The 20,830-nt window shown below is 43.1% G+C and overlaps 1 protein-coding gene across 5 annotated transcripts in view; it reads left to right on the top strand.

Annotated features, from left to right (window-relative positions):
- The window catches only part of MAP4K1 (mitogen-activated protein kinase kinase kinase kinase 1), a 176,053-nt gene that overhangs the window by 63,825 nt on the left and 91,398 nt on the right, over positions 1-20,830 (top strand). For all 5 annotated transcript variants that reach the window (XM_033956546.1, XM_033956543.1, XM_033956542.1 and 2 more), the window contains exon 6: positions 11,294-11,341. In XM_033956546.1, the coding sequence (XP_033812437.1) occupies positions 11,294-11,341 (48 nt within the window). The remainder of the gene's footprint in view (positions 1-11,293; positions 11,342-20,830) is intronic.

Below are 20,830 nucleotides of genomic sequence, written 5' to 3'. Positions count from 1 at the left end.
AACAATATTTTCAGTTACAGTGGCAAAATAACACTCAGAATTTAGGAAGTTGGTTGGTTGGGCTGAGAAGTGTTCAGCACCCCCTCGTATGTAATAAAAGTGAGCCAAGTATAGGACAATCGAGCCATTTTGACATCACTGGTGAGCTTGGCTCTTATTGGTGGAATGAGGCATTATGACATCACAATCTCAGCTCTGGACACCAGAGACTGAAAGTCTTCACACTATGAGGGGGTGCTGCAAAGTCTCAGCCCAACCAATGTGTGCTTGTACATGGTGAGCGTGTTGTCAGGGCAGCGGCTGACTTAGGAGAGGAGAGAGGTGAAGTCGCCCATGCTCATTCAGGATGGCGGCCGGTTTAGAGGCCGGGAGAGCGCTGACGGACGGCAAAGGCATCGCCGAAGCAGGAGGGCAGCCGCATGGGGACCCTGAGGCAAGGAAGGCACCTCTTTCGAATTGCTGTGCAGCACCCGCAGGCAGGTACTCACCCCTGGGCCACCATTGCTGAGTGCTCATTTATCGGGGCAGTGCTCGGTTTACGAGACAAAAGTTTGCTGAGTGTTTTGCTCGTCTTGCAAAACACTCGCAAACCGGTGCACTCGTAAACCGAGGTACCACTGTATAAGAAAATAGAACAACAAAATCAATGAATAAACTTACTGAAATGCTATTAAAAGCCTACAGTACAGTTTTCTGAATGATGTTTTGATGCTTCTAGTGCAGTTTTATAATGAAAGAAAACCTACTGTGAACATTAACTCCACTACTACTAAGTAGAAACTATGATGTTTATATACTGTTTATCCCTAGCTGTCTTCAATCATATGATAAGCCTTGTTGAAGAAGCCTTGTTAAAGGTCATCACTGAATCTGTTAAGGTGGTTTGGGTAATTAAGGTAGGCGCCTAACGGCACCTAACTCTAGATACTTCTTCAATAGAGAATTTGGTCCCAAATACCTACAGAAAAAAAAACTGAACGTGAAGAGATGCAGCCTGAGGGCAGTGAAAGGCAAAAGTGGAAGTGACTGGAAAACTAAAAATAGGAGTGTAAAAAAAAGATTCAAGAGTTCCGTAAAGTACTGCATGAAAACACCGAGAAATGTGAAAAACAAGACGAGGGAAAAGACAAGGAAACATGATAGTATTGTCCTTAAACAAGTAACATAAAAAGCTAAACAACTGCAACCTATTAGATTTCAAAAACCTGGCAAATATGATTAGAACTGAAAAAAAGCAGACTTACACGGTGAGTATTGGTAACACAAACCGCGCAGGGGGAAAAAACAGCACAGGCGTAGAAACACTGAATAAATTAGGTAAAGGCGTTGCATATGTAAATATGTGAAAAGGAGAAAGGCTGATAATTGCGTCACCACGTGCTTGGGCATGCAATTACATGGAAGGATTGTGTCAGTGCTATTTTATTAAATCAAAAGGCAAGGCTATTTAAGCCCCCTTTTTCTACCGCATCCTGGAGCGTTAAATGTTCCGACGCTCATAGAATTCCTATGAGCATCGGAGCAGTGTCGGAGCAATAATGCCCCGGGCTGCCATAGAAACCTCTATTGCGGCTTGGTAAAAGAGTTTCTAAGGGAATTACAGATGAGATGCGAAAGAATCGCAGTTACCGATGCTAGGGTCCACCTTGGGGGTTAGCACCCAAGGAAAGGATCTGGGTATCATCGTAGACAATACGATGAAACCTTCTTCCCAATGTGTGGCGGCGGCCAAAAAAGCAAACAGGATGCTGGGAATTATTTAAAAAGGGATGGTTAACAAGACTAAGAATGTCATAATGCCCCTGTATCGCTCCATGGTGCGACCTCATTTGGAGTATTGTGTTCAATTCTGGTCTCCTTATCTCAAGAAAGATATAGTGGCGCTAGAAAAGGTTCAAAGAAGAGCGACCAAGATGGTAAAGGGGATCAGGGCCGCCATCAGGGCAGTACTACCAGTCCTGCATTCAGGGGCCCGGGCTCCCCCAGGGTTGCAAGCATAGTCTCCTCTCCTCCTTACCTGCCCTGCCGCAGCACACAGCCGAACGGAAGTCTTCCCGATGTCAGCGCTGACGTCGGAGGGAGGGCTTAAGCAAAGCCCTCCCTTCCTCCGACGTCAGCGCTGACATCGGGAAGACTTCCGGTCGGCTGCTTGCGGCAGGGCAGGTAGGGAAAAGGCAGTCATGTTCCGAAGGGGGGGGGGGGCAGTCCGCCAAGGGTGCAGCCATGGGGCTCGGGAGGGAGTGTGCACAGCCGGTCAAGTCCCCTTAGCCTTGTGGCGCTTCCCCCGACTGAACGACAACAGGCCCGGTCGGACAAACCTCCCTGCCCTGTAGCAGCAAATCTAAATTACCTTCTTACAGCAGCTTCAATACTCCAGCTGCTGTAAGAAGGTAATTTAGATTCGCGGCTACAGGGCAGGGAGGTTTGTCCGACCGGGCCTGTTCTGTTGTCGGTCAGGTGGGGAAGCGCCACAAAGGTAAGGGGCAGGGAGGGAGAAAGGGAGGAAAGGTGGAGTGGAGAAGAAAAGACGCTTAAGGGAAATGGGTAAAACAGAGGGGGAAGAAGGCCGCTGAAAGCACTGGGGAAGACAAAGGGGTGGAGAAGGACGCTGAAAGCACATGGGGAAGACAGAGGGGGGAGAAGGACCCTGAAAGGACATGGGGAACACAAAGGGGTGGAGAAGGATGCTGAAAGGACATGGGAAGATGGGGGGAGAAGGACGCTGAAAGGGCATGGGGAAGACGGGGGGAGAAGGACGCTGAAAGCACATGGGGAAGACGGGAGGGGGGAAGAAGGACACTGAAAGCACATGGGGAAGACAGAGGGGGGAGAAGGACGCTGAAAGGATATGGGGAAGACAAAGGGGTGGAGAAGGACGCTGAAAGGACATGGGGAAGACAGAGGGGGAGAAGGACGCTGAAAGGACATGGGGAAGACAGAGGGTGGAGAAGGACGCTGAAAGGACAGGGGGGAGAAGGACACTGAAAGCAAATGTGGAAGACAGAGGGGGAGAAGGATGCTGACAGGACATGGGGAAGATGAGGGGGAGAAGGACGCTGAAAGAAAATGGGGAAGAGAGAGTGGGGAGAAGACACTGGCAGGGAAGAAGACAGAGATGTCAGACTATGGGGGGAGCGGAGGGAAGAAGATGGGTGCCAGACCAATTTGGGAGGGGGGAGAAAGGGAGAGGCACAGTAACAGAGCAAATGGAAGAAGCAGAAAGAAGAGAGACAGTGGATGGAAGGAATTAAATGAGAACATGAGGAAAGCAGAAACCAGGCAACAAAGGTAGGAAAAAAATTCTTTTTTTTTTTTTTTCTGCTTCAGGATAAAGTAGTATATTAGTTGTGTTGATAAAAATTTATAAACATTAGAGGCTCTGGTAGAAACCCGTTTACAAAGTATGTATTCTTCTCAATTAATATTTCCAAATTAATAAAGTCTTTTTGCTTATTTTTAAATGGGTTTCTACCAGAGCCTTTAATTCAGTAGCATAATTAAATGAAATAACTATTTCTGTAGTTTATAGGGACGGGCGGGAAGGGAGGGGATTCTTCGCGGGGACGGGTGGGGACGGAGGGATTTCTTGCGGGGATGGATGGGGACGTGTGGAACTTTGGCGGGGACTGGGGACGGGTGGGATTTCTGTCCCCGCGCAATTTAAACATGCACCTTTCTTCCTCCATCCCATGCACATTTCTTCCTCCATCCCATAACACACACAGCCTGGTGGTGATGATTATCAGATTGATTCATGAATATATAATGATGTTATGAGTGTGCATTTCTTCCTTCTCATCCTCCTTAGCATGTCACATACAGCATGTTACATTACACAAAGTCTGTGTAATGTAACATGCTGTATGTGACATGCTGAGGAGGATGGGAAAGAAGAGGTGCACACTCATAACATCATTATATATTCATCCATAGCTGCATGTTAATGATGTGCTCATATGCACTTATTTATCATCATAACATATACATCATCATTAACATGTAGCTGTGGATGTGTAAGGACAGGCTGAGGAGGATGGATGGGAAGGAAGGAAGGTGTACATATCAACATATCGTACATTTTTAACATGCATGATGCAGCTATAGGCAAGCTGAAGAGGATGGGATCATACAGATGTGTATGTTCAGATATGCGCTCAGATGTGTAGTTTTTTTCTGATATATTTATTAAGCTTACAGTATTTATAAAAACACATTTAATACTTGTTATAAAAAATATTGTGCAATTGTGGTCTACTTCTGGCCTACAAAGGTCAAAAGAAATCCTTAACTGAGATTTTACATTCAAAAGTGAATTATAGCTACTAGCACTATTATTTATTAGTTATTTATTATGCAGATGTTTGTTAGTTTGTTATTAGTTCAGTATTAGACATATGTTAGTTTAGAATAGATAGATATAGATTAGTTTAGTTTAGGTTAGGTTAGGGCCATGCTGAAAGAGTCTACCTTGACGTGGTTGCAGGCTTACAAATCTTTTGGTCAAAGAGTGCGGCGACAGAGAAAAGTATGTGTGTATTCGGCCCATGGAAGAAGGGGAGGTCGGGGGGGGGGGAAGGGGTGCATGGGGGACCCAATAGGATTGCTCAGTAAGGGGCCCAGAAATTTCTGATGGCAGCCCTGAAGGGGATGGAACTCCTCTCGTATGAGGAAAGACTAAAACAGTTAGGGCTCTTCAGCTTGGAAAAGAGACAGCTGAGGGGGAGATATGATTGAAGTCTACAAAATCCTGAGTGGAGTAGAACAGGTACAAGTGGATCGATTTTTCGCTCCGTCAAAAATTACAAAGACTAGGGGACACTTGGTGAAGTTACAGGGAAATACTTTTAAAACCAATAGGAGGAAGGTTTTTTTTTTTTTCCACTCAGAGAATAGTTAAGCTCTGGAACGTGTTGCCAGAGGACATGGTGAGAGCAGATAGCATAGCTGGTTTTAAGAAAGGTTTGGACAAGTTCCTGGAGGAAAAGTCCATAGTCTGTTATTGAGAAAGACATGGGGAAAGCTACTGCTTGCCCTGTATTGGTAGCATGGAATATTGCTACACCTTGGGTTTTTGCCAGGTACTAGTGACCTGGATTGGCCACCGTGAGAATGGGATACTGGTTTTGATGGACCATTGGTCTGACCCAGTAAGGCTATTCTTATGTTCTTATGTTCTTACATCAGGGAATGTAATCACGATTGTATGACAAAGTTAACAAAGAAACCTGAAGCATGTTTATGTACTATATAATGTCTGTCAAACAAAGTAAGTTCAGAAAAAACCTTGTTAAGTTAAAAAAAAAAACCCAAGCTACATTATAGCCAATGACCTGGATTTCCTAACTGGTGCCGTTGTCAACAGCCGCCTTAAAAGCGGTGTTGATCGTGTGTCAATCACATGAAAGCGCCGTTTAGAGAATTGTGCCTCTGGCAAAGGTTCAAGTAGGTGCCGGAAATGTAGGGCCAGGTTTTTCCAGGCCTAAATTTCCAAGGCCTACCTTTGACGTGACTTGTACCTTTGTAGGTGCTTTATGGCGCCTAATTCCACTTCCATACCGTAAAGCACGTACAGATGCACAATTCGGATGCCTCTTTTAGTTTAAAATGTTTAAATTGCATTTTTCATTGAGCTTGTGAGCTTGGGCACCTACTGGCACTAATAAATCAGCGCTGTTTAGAAAATCCTCATAATTAAATTGTAAGCTCTTCTGAGCAGGGACCGTCTCTTGTATGTTTAATGTACAGTGCTGCGTGTGTCTGGTAGCGCTATAGAAATAATAATATTTGTAGTGGTAATATGAAGAAAAGTTGAATGTAAGTGTTAAAGGTGATATTGTGTGAAAAGTAGCGCTGCCTGATTCAGGGAAAAAGTTTTTGATTTGATTTGGCCCATTGAATTGAATTTTTTCAATTTGATTCGATTCACTTTTCCTGCTCAGTTGGACTTTTTTTTTTTTTTTTTTCAAACATCCTGGCGGGTTTATTATGTAGGCTCTTCACCCACCCCTCCAGCCTTTGCCCTCTCCATCCCCGAGGTGGCGCTATGGTGTAAACAAAATAAACAAAAAAGACTTTTTCTCTCTGCTAGGTCCTAACTCACACTCACTATCTAACATCTGCTCTGGCAGGATACACATTTCAAATCTGACATATTGTAATCACAAAATAGAAAATAAAATTATTGTTTCTACCTTTTGTTGTCTGGTCATTGTATTATTCAAATCATGTTGGTCCCAGGCTCTGGTTTCTGTTTGTCTAATGTTAACTCGCTCGCCAAGGTCTCCTGCCCATTTGATGGTTTTCTACTTTCTCCATGCTCACCATCCATCTTCCATCTCTGTACCTTCCCTTCCACTCCATATCTAACATTTCTGTTTCTTTCCCATTGACTACCATCTCTCTCTCTCTGTGCCTTGTGCCCTGGGTCAAACCCCTCTATTTTTCTCCATGCAGCATCTCTCTCTTCCTTCCCTCCATTATCATGTGCAACATTTCCTTCCCTCCCTTTGCATCATATCTCCCTGCCCTCCACCCTAAGTCCAACATTTCTCCCTCTGTCTTCTCCCACCCACCCACCCACCCCTCCACCACATATAGGATTTCTCTCTCTCGCCCCTTTCTATCTCTTTGTTGCATCTCTCCCTTCCTCTTCTCCACCCCATGTTCAACAATTCTTCCTCTGTCCTCTCTCCCACCTGTGCAGCAGCTTTCCATCCCTCCTATCCCACTGTGCAGTAGCTTTTCTCCCTCCCTCCTATCCCCCATATCTTTCTATATCTCCCTCCCATCCCTCTGTGCATTAGCTTTCACTCCCTCCTATCCCCTTGTGCAGCACCTCCTGACCGACCACCTCCACCATGAGATCTGACATACTGGTCCTCCAAAGCAGCAGCAGCAGAAGAGGCAGGACTCTGAACAGTCTGCTTCTGGCCTGCCCTGCTAGGGTTTCCCTCTGCCATGTCATCAGTGACGTGGCTGAAGAAAAGCTCCAGCAGGGCAGGCCAGGAGCAGCCTGTTCCGAGCATTGCTTTTTCCCGATGGCCACTGCCAATGCTGCTACTGCTTTAGGAGTCCCGAGATGTCAGGACTCACTGAATTGATAAGTCTGATATTTTTTTAGAAAGCGAATCGTCAAATCAGGCAGCACTAGTGAAAAGTGATTCTAAATAAAAATGAGAGTGGAGAAAATTGCTTAGAAAACCAGGTGGAAAATAAACTGACAAGTGTTCTGAAATGTCTGCAATGATGTATGAAAAAAATACATGTCTTTATTATCTATGATTGTATGTAAATGATAAATATGAAATATGTAAAAAATGACATATGGACTAATAAAAAGTACATTTGTAGAACAGAAATAAGGATTGGCAAACTGAATGTTTTCTATTGGCCTAATGCATACTGGTCAAATAGTAAAAAAATAAATCGATGAAAAAAATAATTTTTGTCTATTAAATCTATAAGAGCACATGTAAATGCAAGGATTGGTAGCTGTATAAAGATGTCACAAAAGTAATAAATATGCAAATGTCAGATGCTTAAAAGTATAAATTATATATAACTAGTTGTACAATAAGTAAATATGTCCATTATTATAGTAAGGTTATGAACTACATTAAAACGTTCAAGCAATCAATCAATAAATCAAACATGTCCATTTAAAAATAATAATAATAATAATAATTTAACCCTCCCCCCTTTTACAAAACTGTGATAGCGGTTTTTAGCCCAGGCCAGCACACTGAATGCTCTGCGCTGCTCCCGACACTCATGGAGTTCCTATGAGCGTTGGGAGCAGCGCAGAGCATTCAGCGTGTCAGCTTGCGCTAAAAAATGCTACCGCAGTTTTGTAAAAGGGGGAGAGTAAATAAATAAATATATCATACATAAATACATACAATGACTCCACTTAAAGCTGGTGAAAGGTATGGAGAACCTAGATTACGAGGAAAGACTTAAGAGACTGGGGTTGTTCTCCCTTGAGAAAAGGAGACTACGAGGGGATATGATCGAGACATTCAAAATACTGAAAGGAATCGACAAAATAGAGCAGGAAAAAACGTTATTTACAATGTCCAATGTGGCACGGACAAGAGGACATGGGCTGAAGCTAAGGGGGGACAAGTTCAAGACAAATCAGGAAGTTCTGCTTCACACAACGAGTGGTGGACACCTGGAATGCTCTCCCAGAAGAGGTAATTGCGGAATCCACCATTCTAGGATTTAAGGGTAAGTTAGATGTACCGTATTTGCCGGCGTATAAGACGACTTTTTAGTACCTTAAAATCCTCCCCAAAGTCGGGGGTCGTCTTATACGCCGGGTACAGTTTACATGCCCTTACTTGCGGGGCTGGATGTACTCAGTCGCGCGGCTCTTCTTCTCCCTACCTTCTCTGCTTGCAGCACAGAGCCGAACGGAAGTCTTCCCGACGTCAGCGCTGACGTCGGAGGGGAGGGAGGGCTTAAACAAAGCTTAAACAAAGCCCTCCCTCCCTCCGACGTCAGCGCTGACATCGGGAAGACTTCCGTTCGGCTCTGCTGCAGGCATGGCAGGTAAGGAGGAGAGTAGCCTCGCGATACCAAGAGAGAGGGGCGGCCGCCCCGCCCCGGTTGCAGCACAGCCGGCCAGGTCCCCTTACTTTTGTGGCACTTCCCCGACCGACCGATAACATCCCGGGTCCGACAATCCTCCCTGCCCTGTAGCCGCGAATCTAAATTACCTTCTTACAGCAGCTATAAGAAGGTAATTTAGATTCGCGGTTAAGGGCAGGGAAGTTTGTCGGACCCGGGCTGTTGTCGGTCGGTCGGGGAAGTGCCACAAAAGTAAGGGGACCTGGCTGGCTGTGCTGCACCCGGGGCGGTAGAGAAGGAGGGGGGGAGAAGGACGCTGAAATACCATGGTGAAAGACAGGAGGGGGGGGAAGGACTCTGAAAGCATTTGAAGACAGAGGAGGGAGAAGAACGCTGAAAGCACATGGGGGAATACAAAGGGGTGGAGAAGGAAGAAGGGGTCGTCTTATACGGCGAGTATAACACAAAACTCTATTTTTTAACTAAAAGTTGGGGGGTCGTCTTATACGCCCAGTCGTCCTATACGCCGGCAAATACGGTACATCTCCTTATGAGTGGCATGAAGTGACATGGGTAGGGGTAGGCTAGATGCACTTCTCTTTATGAGAAACTTGGAGCGATATGGGGACCAAAACTATGCCAGGGTACACCTGGCGGGGCCTCCGCGTGTGCGGATCGCCGGACTTGATGGACCTAGGGTCTGTTCCGGAGATGGCGCTTATTATGTTCTTAAACAGTAAGCAATAAGTAAATGAATAAATGATCATTTATCAGTGTCTAATTTGCAAATCCTGATTTTATTTTTTTTTTTTTTTTTCGGACATATCCCCTCTTTCTTGGTTATGTTGTTTATTCCTGTGGGGCTTGCTTCTAGTTTGTTTGGTTTGATGTTATTTTGATGCTTATCTTGGTACAGGGGAACTATAGAGAAACTTAACCTATGGAACTCCCTGGTGCCACAGCAGGTGCTGCTCAGTGCTCACCCCAAGAGCATTATGACCAGTGTACATGGTGATGTAATCTGTAGAAAAAAAAAAAATATATATATATATATATATATATATTAGTTACATTGCCATTGGTAGATGCAACAAATATGAAAGTTCTTCAAAAAGTTTCCACATTTTTGCAGGAAATGGTTGGGGCTGGAGAAGTGATAAAAGGGCGTATCATAGAATGTCATGTGACTAGTCAGTCAGACAAACCGACTGACCTTGCAGGTAGTGAAGTAATTTGCTTTTGAGATATTTAGTAAAGAGTGTTTTAAAAAAAAAGTGCAGAAATTTTTTTTGAAGATCCCTCTTACGTGCAGGGTATGGCATCAAGAATGCTTTGACTTACTGCCTCTTTTACAAAGCCATGCGGCAATGGCCCCAGAGCCCTTTAAATCTCTATGGGCTTTGGGGCCATTAACACAGCACAGGCTCTTCTCCAAAACCTAACACTCCCCCCTCTTCTGACATCCTAGCCCTCTAACATTCTTCTCCCCTCTGATCTTCATCTAGCCCTTCCATGGAGTTCCTTCTCAATACAATTCCTGTAAACCGTGCCGAGCTCCACAACTATGGAGATGGTGCGGTATACAAACCCAAGGTTTAGTTTAGTTTAGTGCAGCTTTGTAAAAGAGGGAAGGGTTGTAGGGAATGTGAGTTGTTAGTACTGCATGTAGGTAGAGGGTGTGAGAAGGTATATGTATAGGGTTGGTGAGTTGTGTGTCTGTGTGCACGTGTTCATGGGTTGTGATGGGGGTAGGTGGATTTGGAGTTGTGGGTTTTTGTGTTTTGTTTGTCTATTGGAAATATAGGAATGTATGGATTTAGGGCATGGGGGATGTGTGGGAGTATATACGTGGAGAACTGAGGTAGGTATTTATGGATATGTCTGTGGTTACAGGCATGTGTTTGGCATTGTATGTATGGTGGGTGTGTGGTATAGGAATCCGTGGCTTGTGAGTTTGTGTGTGGTGGGTTGGGGGATGAAGGAAGGAATGTGTGTGTGTTTATTTTGGAAAAGTAAAGAAACTGGCTTTGAAGATAACCTTTGCTGCCATCTTTTTTTATCGTAAGCTGCCAAGAATTAAAAAAATTGTATGGGTTAGTAAATTTTTAAATAAATAAATAGATCTTTCTCCAACTCTTATTTTTTTTCCTTGTGTCTTTGGCTTTATATAACTGGTTGCTTTGGACTAAATTGTTGAAAGGATTGGGTGAGGGGGGTATTGCTTTTGAAACAGAGTCCTGGTCAACATTCTGACGTTCCTGTTTCCTGAAAAATGCAATGAGGCTAATTTTGGAGGCTCGGTTCGTTGAAAAAACTGACTTGAGGCTTCTTGTTATTCAGCTAGCTTGTAATATAGTATTCGTGGAAAATTTGGTCACGTCCCTTCTCTTTTTGGAGGGTTATGGTGTTTATGGACTGATGGATGAATGGAAAGACAGATGAACATCAATTCCTTTATATAATTCTTTCCAACGTGCCAAGTGTTGGAAAACATAAAAATGAAAAAATAAATGTGTAGAGTCATGGTTATGGGTACTAAATCCCAGAGCGAGGACAGATCCTCTGATGCAAACTTCCCTTTTCTGAACTTTCCTTCCTCTAAACCTTCTTTCTCTCTCTCTATGGAGGGGGATATTTCATTTTAGAAATGCAAATTCTGTTCAATAAAGCAGATGTCAGTCAGAGACTAACTCCTCTCATTCCTTTGTGTTCCTATGGCTAGGGTCTGGCTTACCTGCACAATCAAGGAAAGATCCACCGAGATATTAAGGTGAGAGGGAGGGGTGGGATGTGCATGGTTTCAATTGATTAATGTGGACCCATTTAAGGACATCTTCACTGGGTTCAAATCCCGGACGAGCCCCCAAATATATAGCGTACAGAGGTAACAACAGAAAATTAACTTAGAAAGTAACTATTCTGGACTCGTTTCAAGTAGGATTAACTGTACCTAATGACCCTCTGATTTTATATAATTGCTGCTTTATTTAAAAGAAGGTTGGCACAGTGTAATTATGAATTATTTTATTAGATATCAAAAATACTTAGACATCTGGCATTCAAGTTATAAAAATAGTTACAAATTCTTCTAATGATTATTTACAAATATATTTCTGAAATGCTAAAGTAAACACAAGTTATATGTACAAACCATCTAATATAATAAAACCCTAAGCCGTGCATATGCACTCTTACCTGCGTGCTCCCGTTTTCCGTGCGCTGTAGGTCCCCACAGGTAGGAGTGTGCATGCGCGGCTTAGGGTTTTGTCGGCTTCAGGCGGCGCAGAGACTGTCGGCTGCGGCAGCTCTCGGCGTCTGCAGGCCGTGGTCGGTGGAGGGCAAACACAAGGTAAGGGGTGCTGCTGGACAGGGGAAGAGACAGGGGAGGGAGAAAAAGGAAGGGAGGCCTACTGCTGGACATGAGAGCAGGAAAGAGGTGCTGATGGACAGGGGAAGAGATGGGGGAGAAAAAGGAAGGGATGTCTACTGCTGAACAGGGGGGAGATTAAAAAAGGGAGAAGGGCTGCTGCTGGATAAGGGGAGCAATGAAGGGGTGGTGGTGGACACAGGGAAGGTAAAAGGAAGGGAGAATGGGTGGACAGCCGAGGAAAAAGAAAGACAGAAAGACAGAAATACAGAAAGTGGCTATGGAGAGAGAGAGAGAGAGAAAGAAATAAAGACAGACAGACACACATATATTCTAGCACCCGTTAATGTAACGGGCTATAAGACTAGTAACTTTATATAATGATTTTAGAAAAGTTTCCTGATAAGAATGTTATAAAACAGCCACTATCTCTTGAGCTAAATTAATATTTGTCCCAGAATTAACCAGCCCTTAGCAAATTAACCAGCCCTTAGCAAAGAAAATACCAGTGACGATGCGGTATATAAACTTAAGGTTTAGTTTAGTTTAGAACTGAAGGAGATTTCACATCCTCATCATTTTTCCAGCTGTTCAGGCAGCATTAGGTGGGTAAATATTTTCTTTAGGCTTCAAACTTGATTGTAAGCCAACATTGAGACTAGATCAAATCAATTTCGGGTTATTCCAGTCCATACAGCAGGTCTTGGTCTGGTAACAGTCCAAAAAATATTCAGCTGCAGAGTTGTTCCTTACTCTGGAACATAGATCAATCCTTCAGCATAACTGATAAATAGTCCTTTTTCCAGAAATATGCTAGTCATCCAGGAAATCTTCTCTTTCCTTCTCTCCTTCGGCTTTAGCCCCCCAACTCCTTCTTCTCACTTTCTGGTTCCATTTGACAATACATTCCTCCCATGCTCAAGTGACAACCTGGCTAATCAGGATTTATCCTGATCAGGGATGGGACCCAAACGTGACCATTTATTTTTGTCATCAAAATGGGACATCTATTAATTTTCAGTCCTGCCCAATGTTCCCTCTAAGCTGAACGCATGAGCGATCGCTCACTATTTTCAGTGGCGTCGCTCATACGTTTTCTCGTGTCGCTCAGCTCGTGTCACGGGTGGAGGTGAGAGGAAGCGGTGGAGGCGGTCTGTCCTGTTTGTCTTAGTGTATTTTAAGTGGAAAGATGTAGTGGCGACTCCTCTCAAGATCCCCGACTGCATCGGACTTCCGACGCAGGTGGGGATTCGTGAGAGGAGCCGCTGCCACGTCTTCAGTGACGTACCGGGGAGGGGGGGGGGGCGTTCTGCCCCGGGTGCAGCCTTAGGGGGGGTGCACAGCCGGCCAGGTCTGGATCTGGCCGGCTGTGCACCCCCCCTAAGGCTGCCGTCGGAGAGGAAGTTTGGGCCAGCCAATCGCTGCCTGGCTGGGCGGAACTTCCTCTCCGACGGCAGAATTGACGTCGGGGGAATGCTGGTTGGCCGACGGTGGGAAGCAGAGAGAGCTTGGGGCAGCCGCGGCGGTGGCTTTGGGACCTATTTCCCCCGATGGTGGCAGCAGTGGCTTTGTGGAGGGAGGGAGGAAGAAAGAAAGAAAGAAAGGGGGCAGGGAGACAGAAGGGAAACAGAAAAAAAGAAAGGGGGCATCAAGAGAGAAAAAAGAAAGAAAGGGCAGGGAAAGAGGAAGAAAAAGTTAGGGGAGGGAATGAGGTCTGGAGGAGAGGAAGCATACAGGCTGAAAGAAGGGAAGAAAGATTGGATGCACAGTCAGAAGATGAAAGTGCAACCAGAGACTCATGAAATCACCAGACAAGGTATGAAAAATGATTTTATTTTAAATTTAGTGATCAAAATGTGTCTGAATTTATATATGCTGTCTATATTTTGCACTATGGCCCCCTTTTACTAAACCACAATAGTGTTTTTTAGCGCAGGGAGCCTATGAGTGTCGAGAGCAGCGCTGGGCATTTAGCGCAGTTCCCTGCACTAAAAACTGCTATTGTGGTTTAATAAAAAGGAAGGGGGTATATTTGTCTATTTTTATATGGTTGTTACTGAGGTGACAATGCATAGAGTTATCTGCCTTGACCTCTTTGAAAAAAACCCAGAATAGGAATGATAATTAACATTTTCTCAGCGTATAGTGTGCTTTGTGTTTTTTAATTTTATTGTTGGTAGATCATTTTGACTTGGTCATTTTAAAGTAGCTCGCAAGCCCAAAAAGTTTGGGCACCCCTGAGCTAGAGCGTTGAAGCTGTGTATTTCTATTTTATCCCCCCTTTTACAAAACTGTGGAGCGTTTTTTAGCACCAGCCGTGGTGGTAGCAGCTCTGATGCTCAGAATTCTATGAGCGTCAGGGCTGTTACCACTGTGGCTAAAATCCACACTACAGTTTTGTAAAAGGGGGAGGGGTTAGTTTGTGATGTCATATTCCATACTAGGCGAAGGTGTTTTCTGTGTTCTGTGTGTTCGAAAGACATGGTTTTCTGTTAGGATTGATCTGTGCTGGTCTGGCTTGTTTAGTTTTACAGTGGGTGTATTGATGTACTGCTCACTGCAATATGTAAGATGCTGCCTTTTCCTAGGTACTCATGTGTGACGTGTGGCTTGTTACTAAAAATCATGTTTTTCGTACAGATGGGGGGGTGCCAAAAAATGATGGGCCCCGGGTGTTACATATGCTAGGTACGCCACTGTATGTAAAGATACCAGAAAGCTAGCGTAGCAAAAACTTTAAGTAAATTGTTATTCTTCTAAGTTTTGAGTATTTAACCCTCCCACAATCTCACGGGCACTCGTTTCAAGTTTCAAGTTTATTGAGATTTTGATTTAAACGCAATATCAAATATTTTCAATGCGTATAACAAAAATAAATTTGGGGAAATAAATAAAACCATTTGAACAATAAACATACAAACATATCCATAGATGATTAAAAATACATAAGGAGTACAAGGATAAACTACATTTATTTAAAAATGCATCCTCCGCGCCTGCTCATAAATTTGTGGAGTATGTAACTTGTCGCTCATGCATATTTTTTTTTGCACACACCTCATCAATCCTTAGAGGGAACATTGGTCCTGCCCCCAATCCTGACCTAGCACCGCCCCAGTCCTAATTTCTTCCATTTATTTTTCATGTACACACAATATCTTATTTTTTTTTTGTCAAGGTATTTTTATTGGAAAATTTTTGAAAAGAAAATACAAATGTAAACCAGTGGAATGTGCTAATACAGTATCTGATAGATATGAGATGAATACACCAGTAATATGGTGCTTATTATATTAAACAGAGAGTCATAATGATATAACAACAATAAAAGAATGATAACATAGAAAACATCTCAGTAGACAATGGCAACAATCCACTAACTGGTAGAGTGAATCATCCTGGGAATAAGGAAATGAATGGGTCAATAAAAGAAAATAAGGGGTATACTGTGATCATGGAAATCATTTGTTATTGGAAGAAAGGTAAAGTTTTAGCAGATTCCATCTGGAATGAAAGCGATGCATCCTGTTATATGATTTAGCAAGATAAGCCTCCATTCTGTATATTGAACATACTAAATTCCACCATTGTGGGTGGGAGGCCTTTGATAAGTCTTTCCATGTTGATAAAAGAATTTTTAGGGCTAGAGTGATTAGCATATCTATTAAATATAGATCATTTTCAGAGATTAAATGATTAAGTGCGAAAGACTTGAGAAGGAGCATTTGATAGGAAAGGGCAATGTTTATGTTGAAGATTGAGCAAATTGTTTTCCAAACAGTATGCCAAAAAGTTTGGATCATTGGGCAGGAATATAATAAGTGATGCAGTGTTCCTTCCTCTTTCTTACAAGACCAACAGTTTTTAGAATAGGAAGCATCTATTTTGTTGGATTTGATAGGAGTCCATTGGGCTCTGTGAAGAAAGAAGAACATATTCTGTAGGATTGAGGCAGATCTCGATATTTTGAACGTGGAAGTGAAAATGGAGGACCAAGCATCATCAGTTATAGCCATTCCAATGTCATGTTCCCAAGCTAATTGCGTAGTGAGTAAGGGATTGGGCGAGAAGGATTTAAGTAGCTTATAGAAGTGAGATGCTGTGTGACCTTGAGCTAGAAATTTCTGAGAGTAGGTGTATAACGTGGGAGAAGAAAGGGAAAGTGAGGAGAGAAGGCCTGATTTTTTAATGGCTGACCGGAGTTGTAACCATTTGAGAAAGTTAGATTCAGCGAGGGAAAAAGAGGCTATCATATCCTGAAAGGTAAAGAGTGAACCATCAGGATGACACACCGATCCCAAATCCCATATTTGATGATGTTGGGACCAGGAGGGCCAGGAGAAGGTTTTCTTATCTATCAATAGGAATTTGTTAAACCAGAGAGGACAGAGTGTTGATTTGTTCCAGGGTATCTCCAGTAAAGAATCCAGATTTGATAATACTTTGTGAGTGGTGTACAAGATAGGATTATGTTTAATATAGGGAGAATTATGTGTCCCTATAAGACGGAGGAGGGGGAAAGGATATGTAAGGGAAAGCTCTAATCGTAGCCAATTGGGGATATCAGTAGACATGGGATTAGAGAGCCATTCTGCACCTTGTCTCAATATAAAAGCTTTATGATAGAGAAGAAGATCTGGAAAGTTAACTCCACCTGAGATGCGAGGAGCTTTTAGTTTCTGAAGAGAAATTCTATGGGGTTTTTCATTCCATAGGAAACGTAAGAGTAGGTTCTCAATTTGTTTGTATATAGAGGATGGAAATAATATAGGAAGCATGCTAAAGACGTATGTGATTCTGGGAACCACCATCATTTTTATGGTATCTAAGCGACCCCACCAAGAAAGGTGTAAGGGGGACCAGGAGGATAAAGAGTTCTGTACTTGAGCGAGGATTCTGGAAGAGATTAGTTGTTGAGATGAGTTAATGGTTTTATCAAATAATAGCCCTAAGTATTTGATACCTGTGGTGACCCATGTAAAGGGATGAGTCATTTGAAAAAGGGAGGGATTACAATCATGGAGGGGCATAATCTCAGATTTATCCCAGTTTATTTTGTATCCTGAAAACAAGGAGTATGTCGAGATTAAGTGTGTTAATGCAGAGAGCGAATGTTCGGGGTCAGTGAGATAAAGGAGGACATCATCTGCGTAGGCAGAGATTTTTATTTCTATGGATGCAATGTTAATCCCTTTGATATCGGGGGAGAGGCGGATGGCTGTAAGAAGGGGTTCTAGGGCTAAGTTGAATAAAAGTGGGGACATAGGGCATCCCTGACGGGTGCCTCTGTGTAGGGTGAATGGGGCAGATGCCTCATCATTGACGATAAGTTTTGCAGAAGGGGAGTTGTAAAGTATGGAGATCATATGAATAAGAGATGGGGGAAAACCAAATCTAGACAGGACTGCAAATAGGTATTTCCACTCCACTCTATCGAACGCTTTTTCAGCGTCTAGAGAAACAAGAATTGATGGCTGAGTGAACGATCGAGAGGAGTGGAGCACATGACATAAAAGTCTAGTGTTATCTGCGCCATAGCGACCTTTCAGAAATCCCACTTGGTCTCTGTGGATCAGATAAGACATTACTTTTTCCAACCGAAAAACTAATATTTTAGCATAAATTTTATAGTCCAAATTTAAAAGAGATATAGGTCTATAGTTCTTAACGAGGTCAGGATCCCTGTTCGGCTTTGGCAGAACTATAATGTTTGCTTCAAGAAATCTGTGAAGGGTTGCCGGGGCTTCCTGGATACCCTTGTAGTAAGAGAGTAAATAAGGAGATAGAAGAGTTGAGAATGATTTGTAGAATTCTGAAGACAATCCATCGGGTCCAGGCGCTTTAGCTGAAGGTAGAGATGAGATGGCACGAGTGACTTCATCAGTGGAAATAGGTGCTTGCAGGGAACGACGTTGCTGGTCAGATAAAGTCGGTAGATCAAGCGAATGAAGGAAATCTTGAATAGACGAGGAGGAGGAGGAAGCTTCCGATGTGTAGAGGTCTTCATAGAATTTGCGAAAGTCTTCTAATATGTCTTTGGTTGTATGGTGAATATGACCAGAATTGGTTTTGATGTGTGTGATATGGTTTTTTGAACGTTTTCCTTTCAGGAAAAGAGCAAGAAGATGGCCTGATTTGTTGGAAGAGGCATAATATGTGGTTGATCGTCGGAATAAGGAGGCAGAAGCCATGGAACTGAAGAGTTCATTATATTGGAATTTAAGTTGCTGCAATTTTCTGTATAACTCAGGATCATAATGGTTATAGAGTTGAGATTCATAAGTATGGATGTCTGTTTCAAGTAGATGTAGTTTAGATTTTTTTTGCTTCAATTGAAAGGCTGAGAAGCTGATGATTTTACCACGCAGCCATGCTTTATAAGATTCCCATACTATGGAGAAGTCGTCAACTGAAGAGATGTTAGTGTCAAAGAACGATTGAGATTCTTCTTTGATATGTGAGATGAAGGAGTCTTCATGTAGAAGAAAGTTGTTAAATCTCCATTGTCTGGTTGTGGAAGAGGTGGTCCAATTGAGGTGACAGGAGACAGCCGCATGATCTGAAATGGTGATGTCATGTATGCGTGATGAAGAAACCATATTTAATATGTCTTTAGATCCAAGAATATAGTCAATTCTTGAGTATGTTTGATGGGGTGCAGAGTAGAAGGTAAAATCTTTGTCAGACGGATGCAGTATTCTCCAGATGTCCGACCAGCCGAAAGAGTCCATTAGGTTTTTAACAGTGGATCTCACTCGAAGTTTTGCTGGACGGCATTTCGATGAGCGATCAATAAAGGGATCTAGAGGAAAGTTGAGGTCACCTGCAAAAATGGTGTCTGAGGAAAGTGATGAGTGGCAGAGTGTTTGGAATGTTTGGAAAAAGGAAGGGTCATCTGCATTAGGGGCGTAGACGTTGAACAATTTTATCGGCCTTCCAGCTATGGAGCCCTCCAAAAAGGACCAGCGGCCAGAAGGATCAAATTTGTGGGTTTGAAGCTGGAAATTAAGAGATTTCTTTATTAGTGTGATTACCCCGTTTTTCTTTCCTGAAGCAGGGGCAGCAAAGCAATGTTGAACCCATCCTCCAGTTAGCTTGTTAGCTTCTTCAGCGCTGATATGTGATTCTTGCAGGAGACATATATCCGCTTCAAGGTGCTTTGAGATAGTGCAGGATTTTCTTTCGTTTAATAGGGCTGTTGATTCCTTTGATGTTTAGGGAGACGATGTGTAGTTTAACCATTGGGAAGCTGTTGGATAACAGGTTCTGGGGATGGTTCTCGGGAGAAACATCTAAGCTCTGCACAGCAGAAAACAAAGTATGGATAAAAATTTGAATTCCATGCTTTGCCCTTGTGAGTATCACAGCATATAAAAACAGAGAAAGGGAGAAAAAGTAAAAAATAAGGAGGATGATTCAGTCTAACAAAGAACCATATCAAAAAGTAGAAGAAGATCCAGAAATGGGATCCCATGCTGACAAGAGGTGCTCAGGCAGCCCTCCGCTCGAGCCCAAATTGTGTATCAAATGATATTATTTAAACCTCATAAACAGTAAAGCAGATAACAGTTTGATAAAGGAAAGTCAGATCATAGCTCCTACTGTGTCATCCAGGAATTTTTGTAAGTCAACCGGATCATCAAAATTTTTGGTATTGTTGTGGTAGGTGATCTTCATCCTCGCAGGATAGAATAACCCGTATTGGGCTCCAATATTTTTAAGCTGAGGCCTCATTGCCAAGAAGGCTTTTCGTTTTTGTGCTGTTGCTTTAGCCAGGTCAGGGACCATGATGATTTTTTTACCATCATGTTGCAGTGCAGGAGAGGATTTAGCAGCTTGCAGGATTTGGAGAGCTTGAGTGTAGCGTAGGAGTTTTAGGACTACAGGCCTGGGAGGTTTGGCAGGTAGTGGCGGACCAGATGGGACCCTGTGCGCTCTCTCAATCTCGAGCGGAGGGTCAAATTGAAGCTTTAGAGAGGTAGGAATGAAGGAGAGCAGGAAAGACATAAGGTCAGTACCTTCAGATGATTCTGGAAGACCAATAATGCGAATATTACTCCGACGCATCCTGTTAGAGAGATCTTCAATATCACGTTGCAGCACATGTAGCTTGCGAAAATCACGTTGTATTTCAAGATATTGTGAGTCATGCGCTGCAAGTCTTTCTTCTGCCAAATCTATGCGAGCATTTTGTTGTTTAAGTTGAGTAAGTATGCCCCCGATTTCATTTTTGATATCAACCGTGGCGGCTAAGTTTTCTTGCATTAGTTCTCTTAACACGTGGAGATCGTGGGAGATGGAATCACCCTGCACTGTGGCGCCTGGCGCGGAGGCCTTGATCGGGGAGGGCGGTTCATGTTTGGATCTTTTCGGCGCTGGATGCGCCGCCGACGGGCCAGGTGTTGGAGCGGAATCGGGCTTATTAGCCTTGGACGACATTCCGCTGCAAGGGAGCAGTGCGTGCTGACCTGAAAATATGCTTCGTGAGGTTTAAATTTATAAGTTCAGCGAGGCTCGGACCGGAGCGAGGGCGCTAAGCGGCCATCTTAAAAACGCGCACGTGACGTCCCCCCACACAATATCTTATTAATTCATAATGGTAACCATAAATTTTTTTTAAAAAACCCACAAAGCACATTGTATGCAGAGAAAACGTTAATTATCATTTATGAGTTTGGGTTTTTTTTTCAACAATATCAAGGCAGATGTCTTTAAAATATGCAATGTCACCTCAGTAACTATAGAAAAATAGACGAATATAGTGCAAAATTTAGACAGCAGATATAAATTCTCAAAACTGACACATTTTGATCACTAAATTGAAAATAAAATAATGTTTCCTACCTTTGTTGTTTGGTGATTTCATGAGTCTCTGGTTGCACTTTCTTCTGA

This window comes from Geotrypetes seraphini, chromosome 8 (genome assembly GCF_902459505.1).
Source record: "Geotrypetes seraphini chromosome 8, aGeoSer1.1, whole genome shotgun sequence".
Taxonomy (NCBI): Eukaryota; Metazoa; Chordata; class Amphibia; order Gymnophiona; family Dermophiidae; genus Geotrypetes; species Geotrypetes seraphini.
Note: the sequence above shows the minus strand (reverse complement) of the source record. Positions and strands in the feature narration are given on the sequence as shown.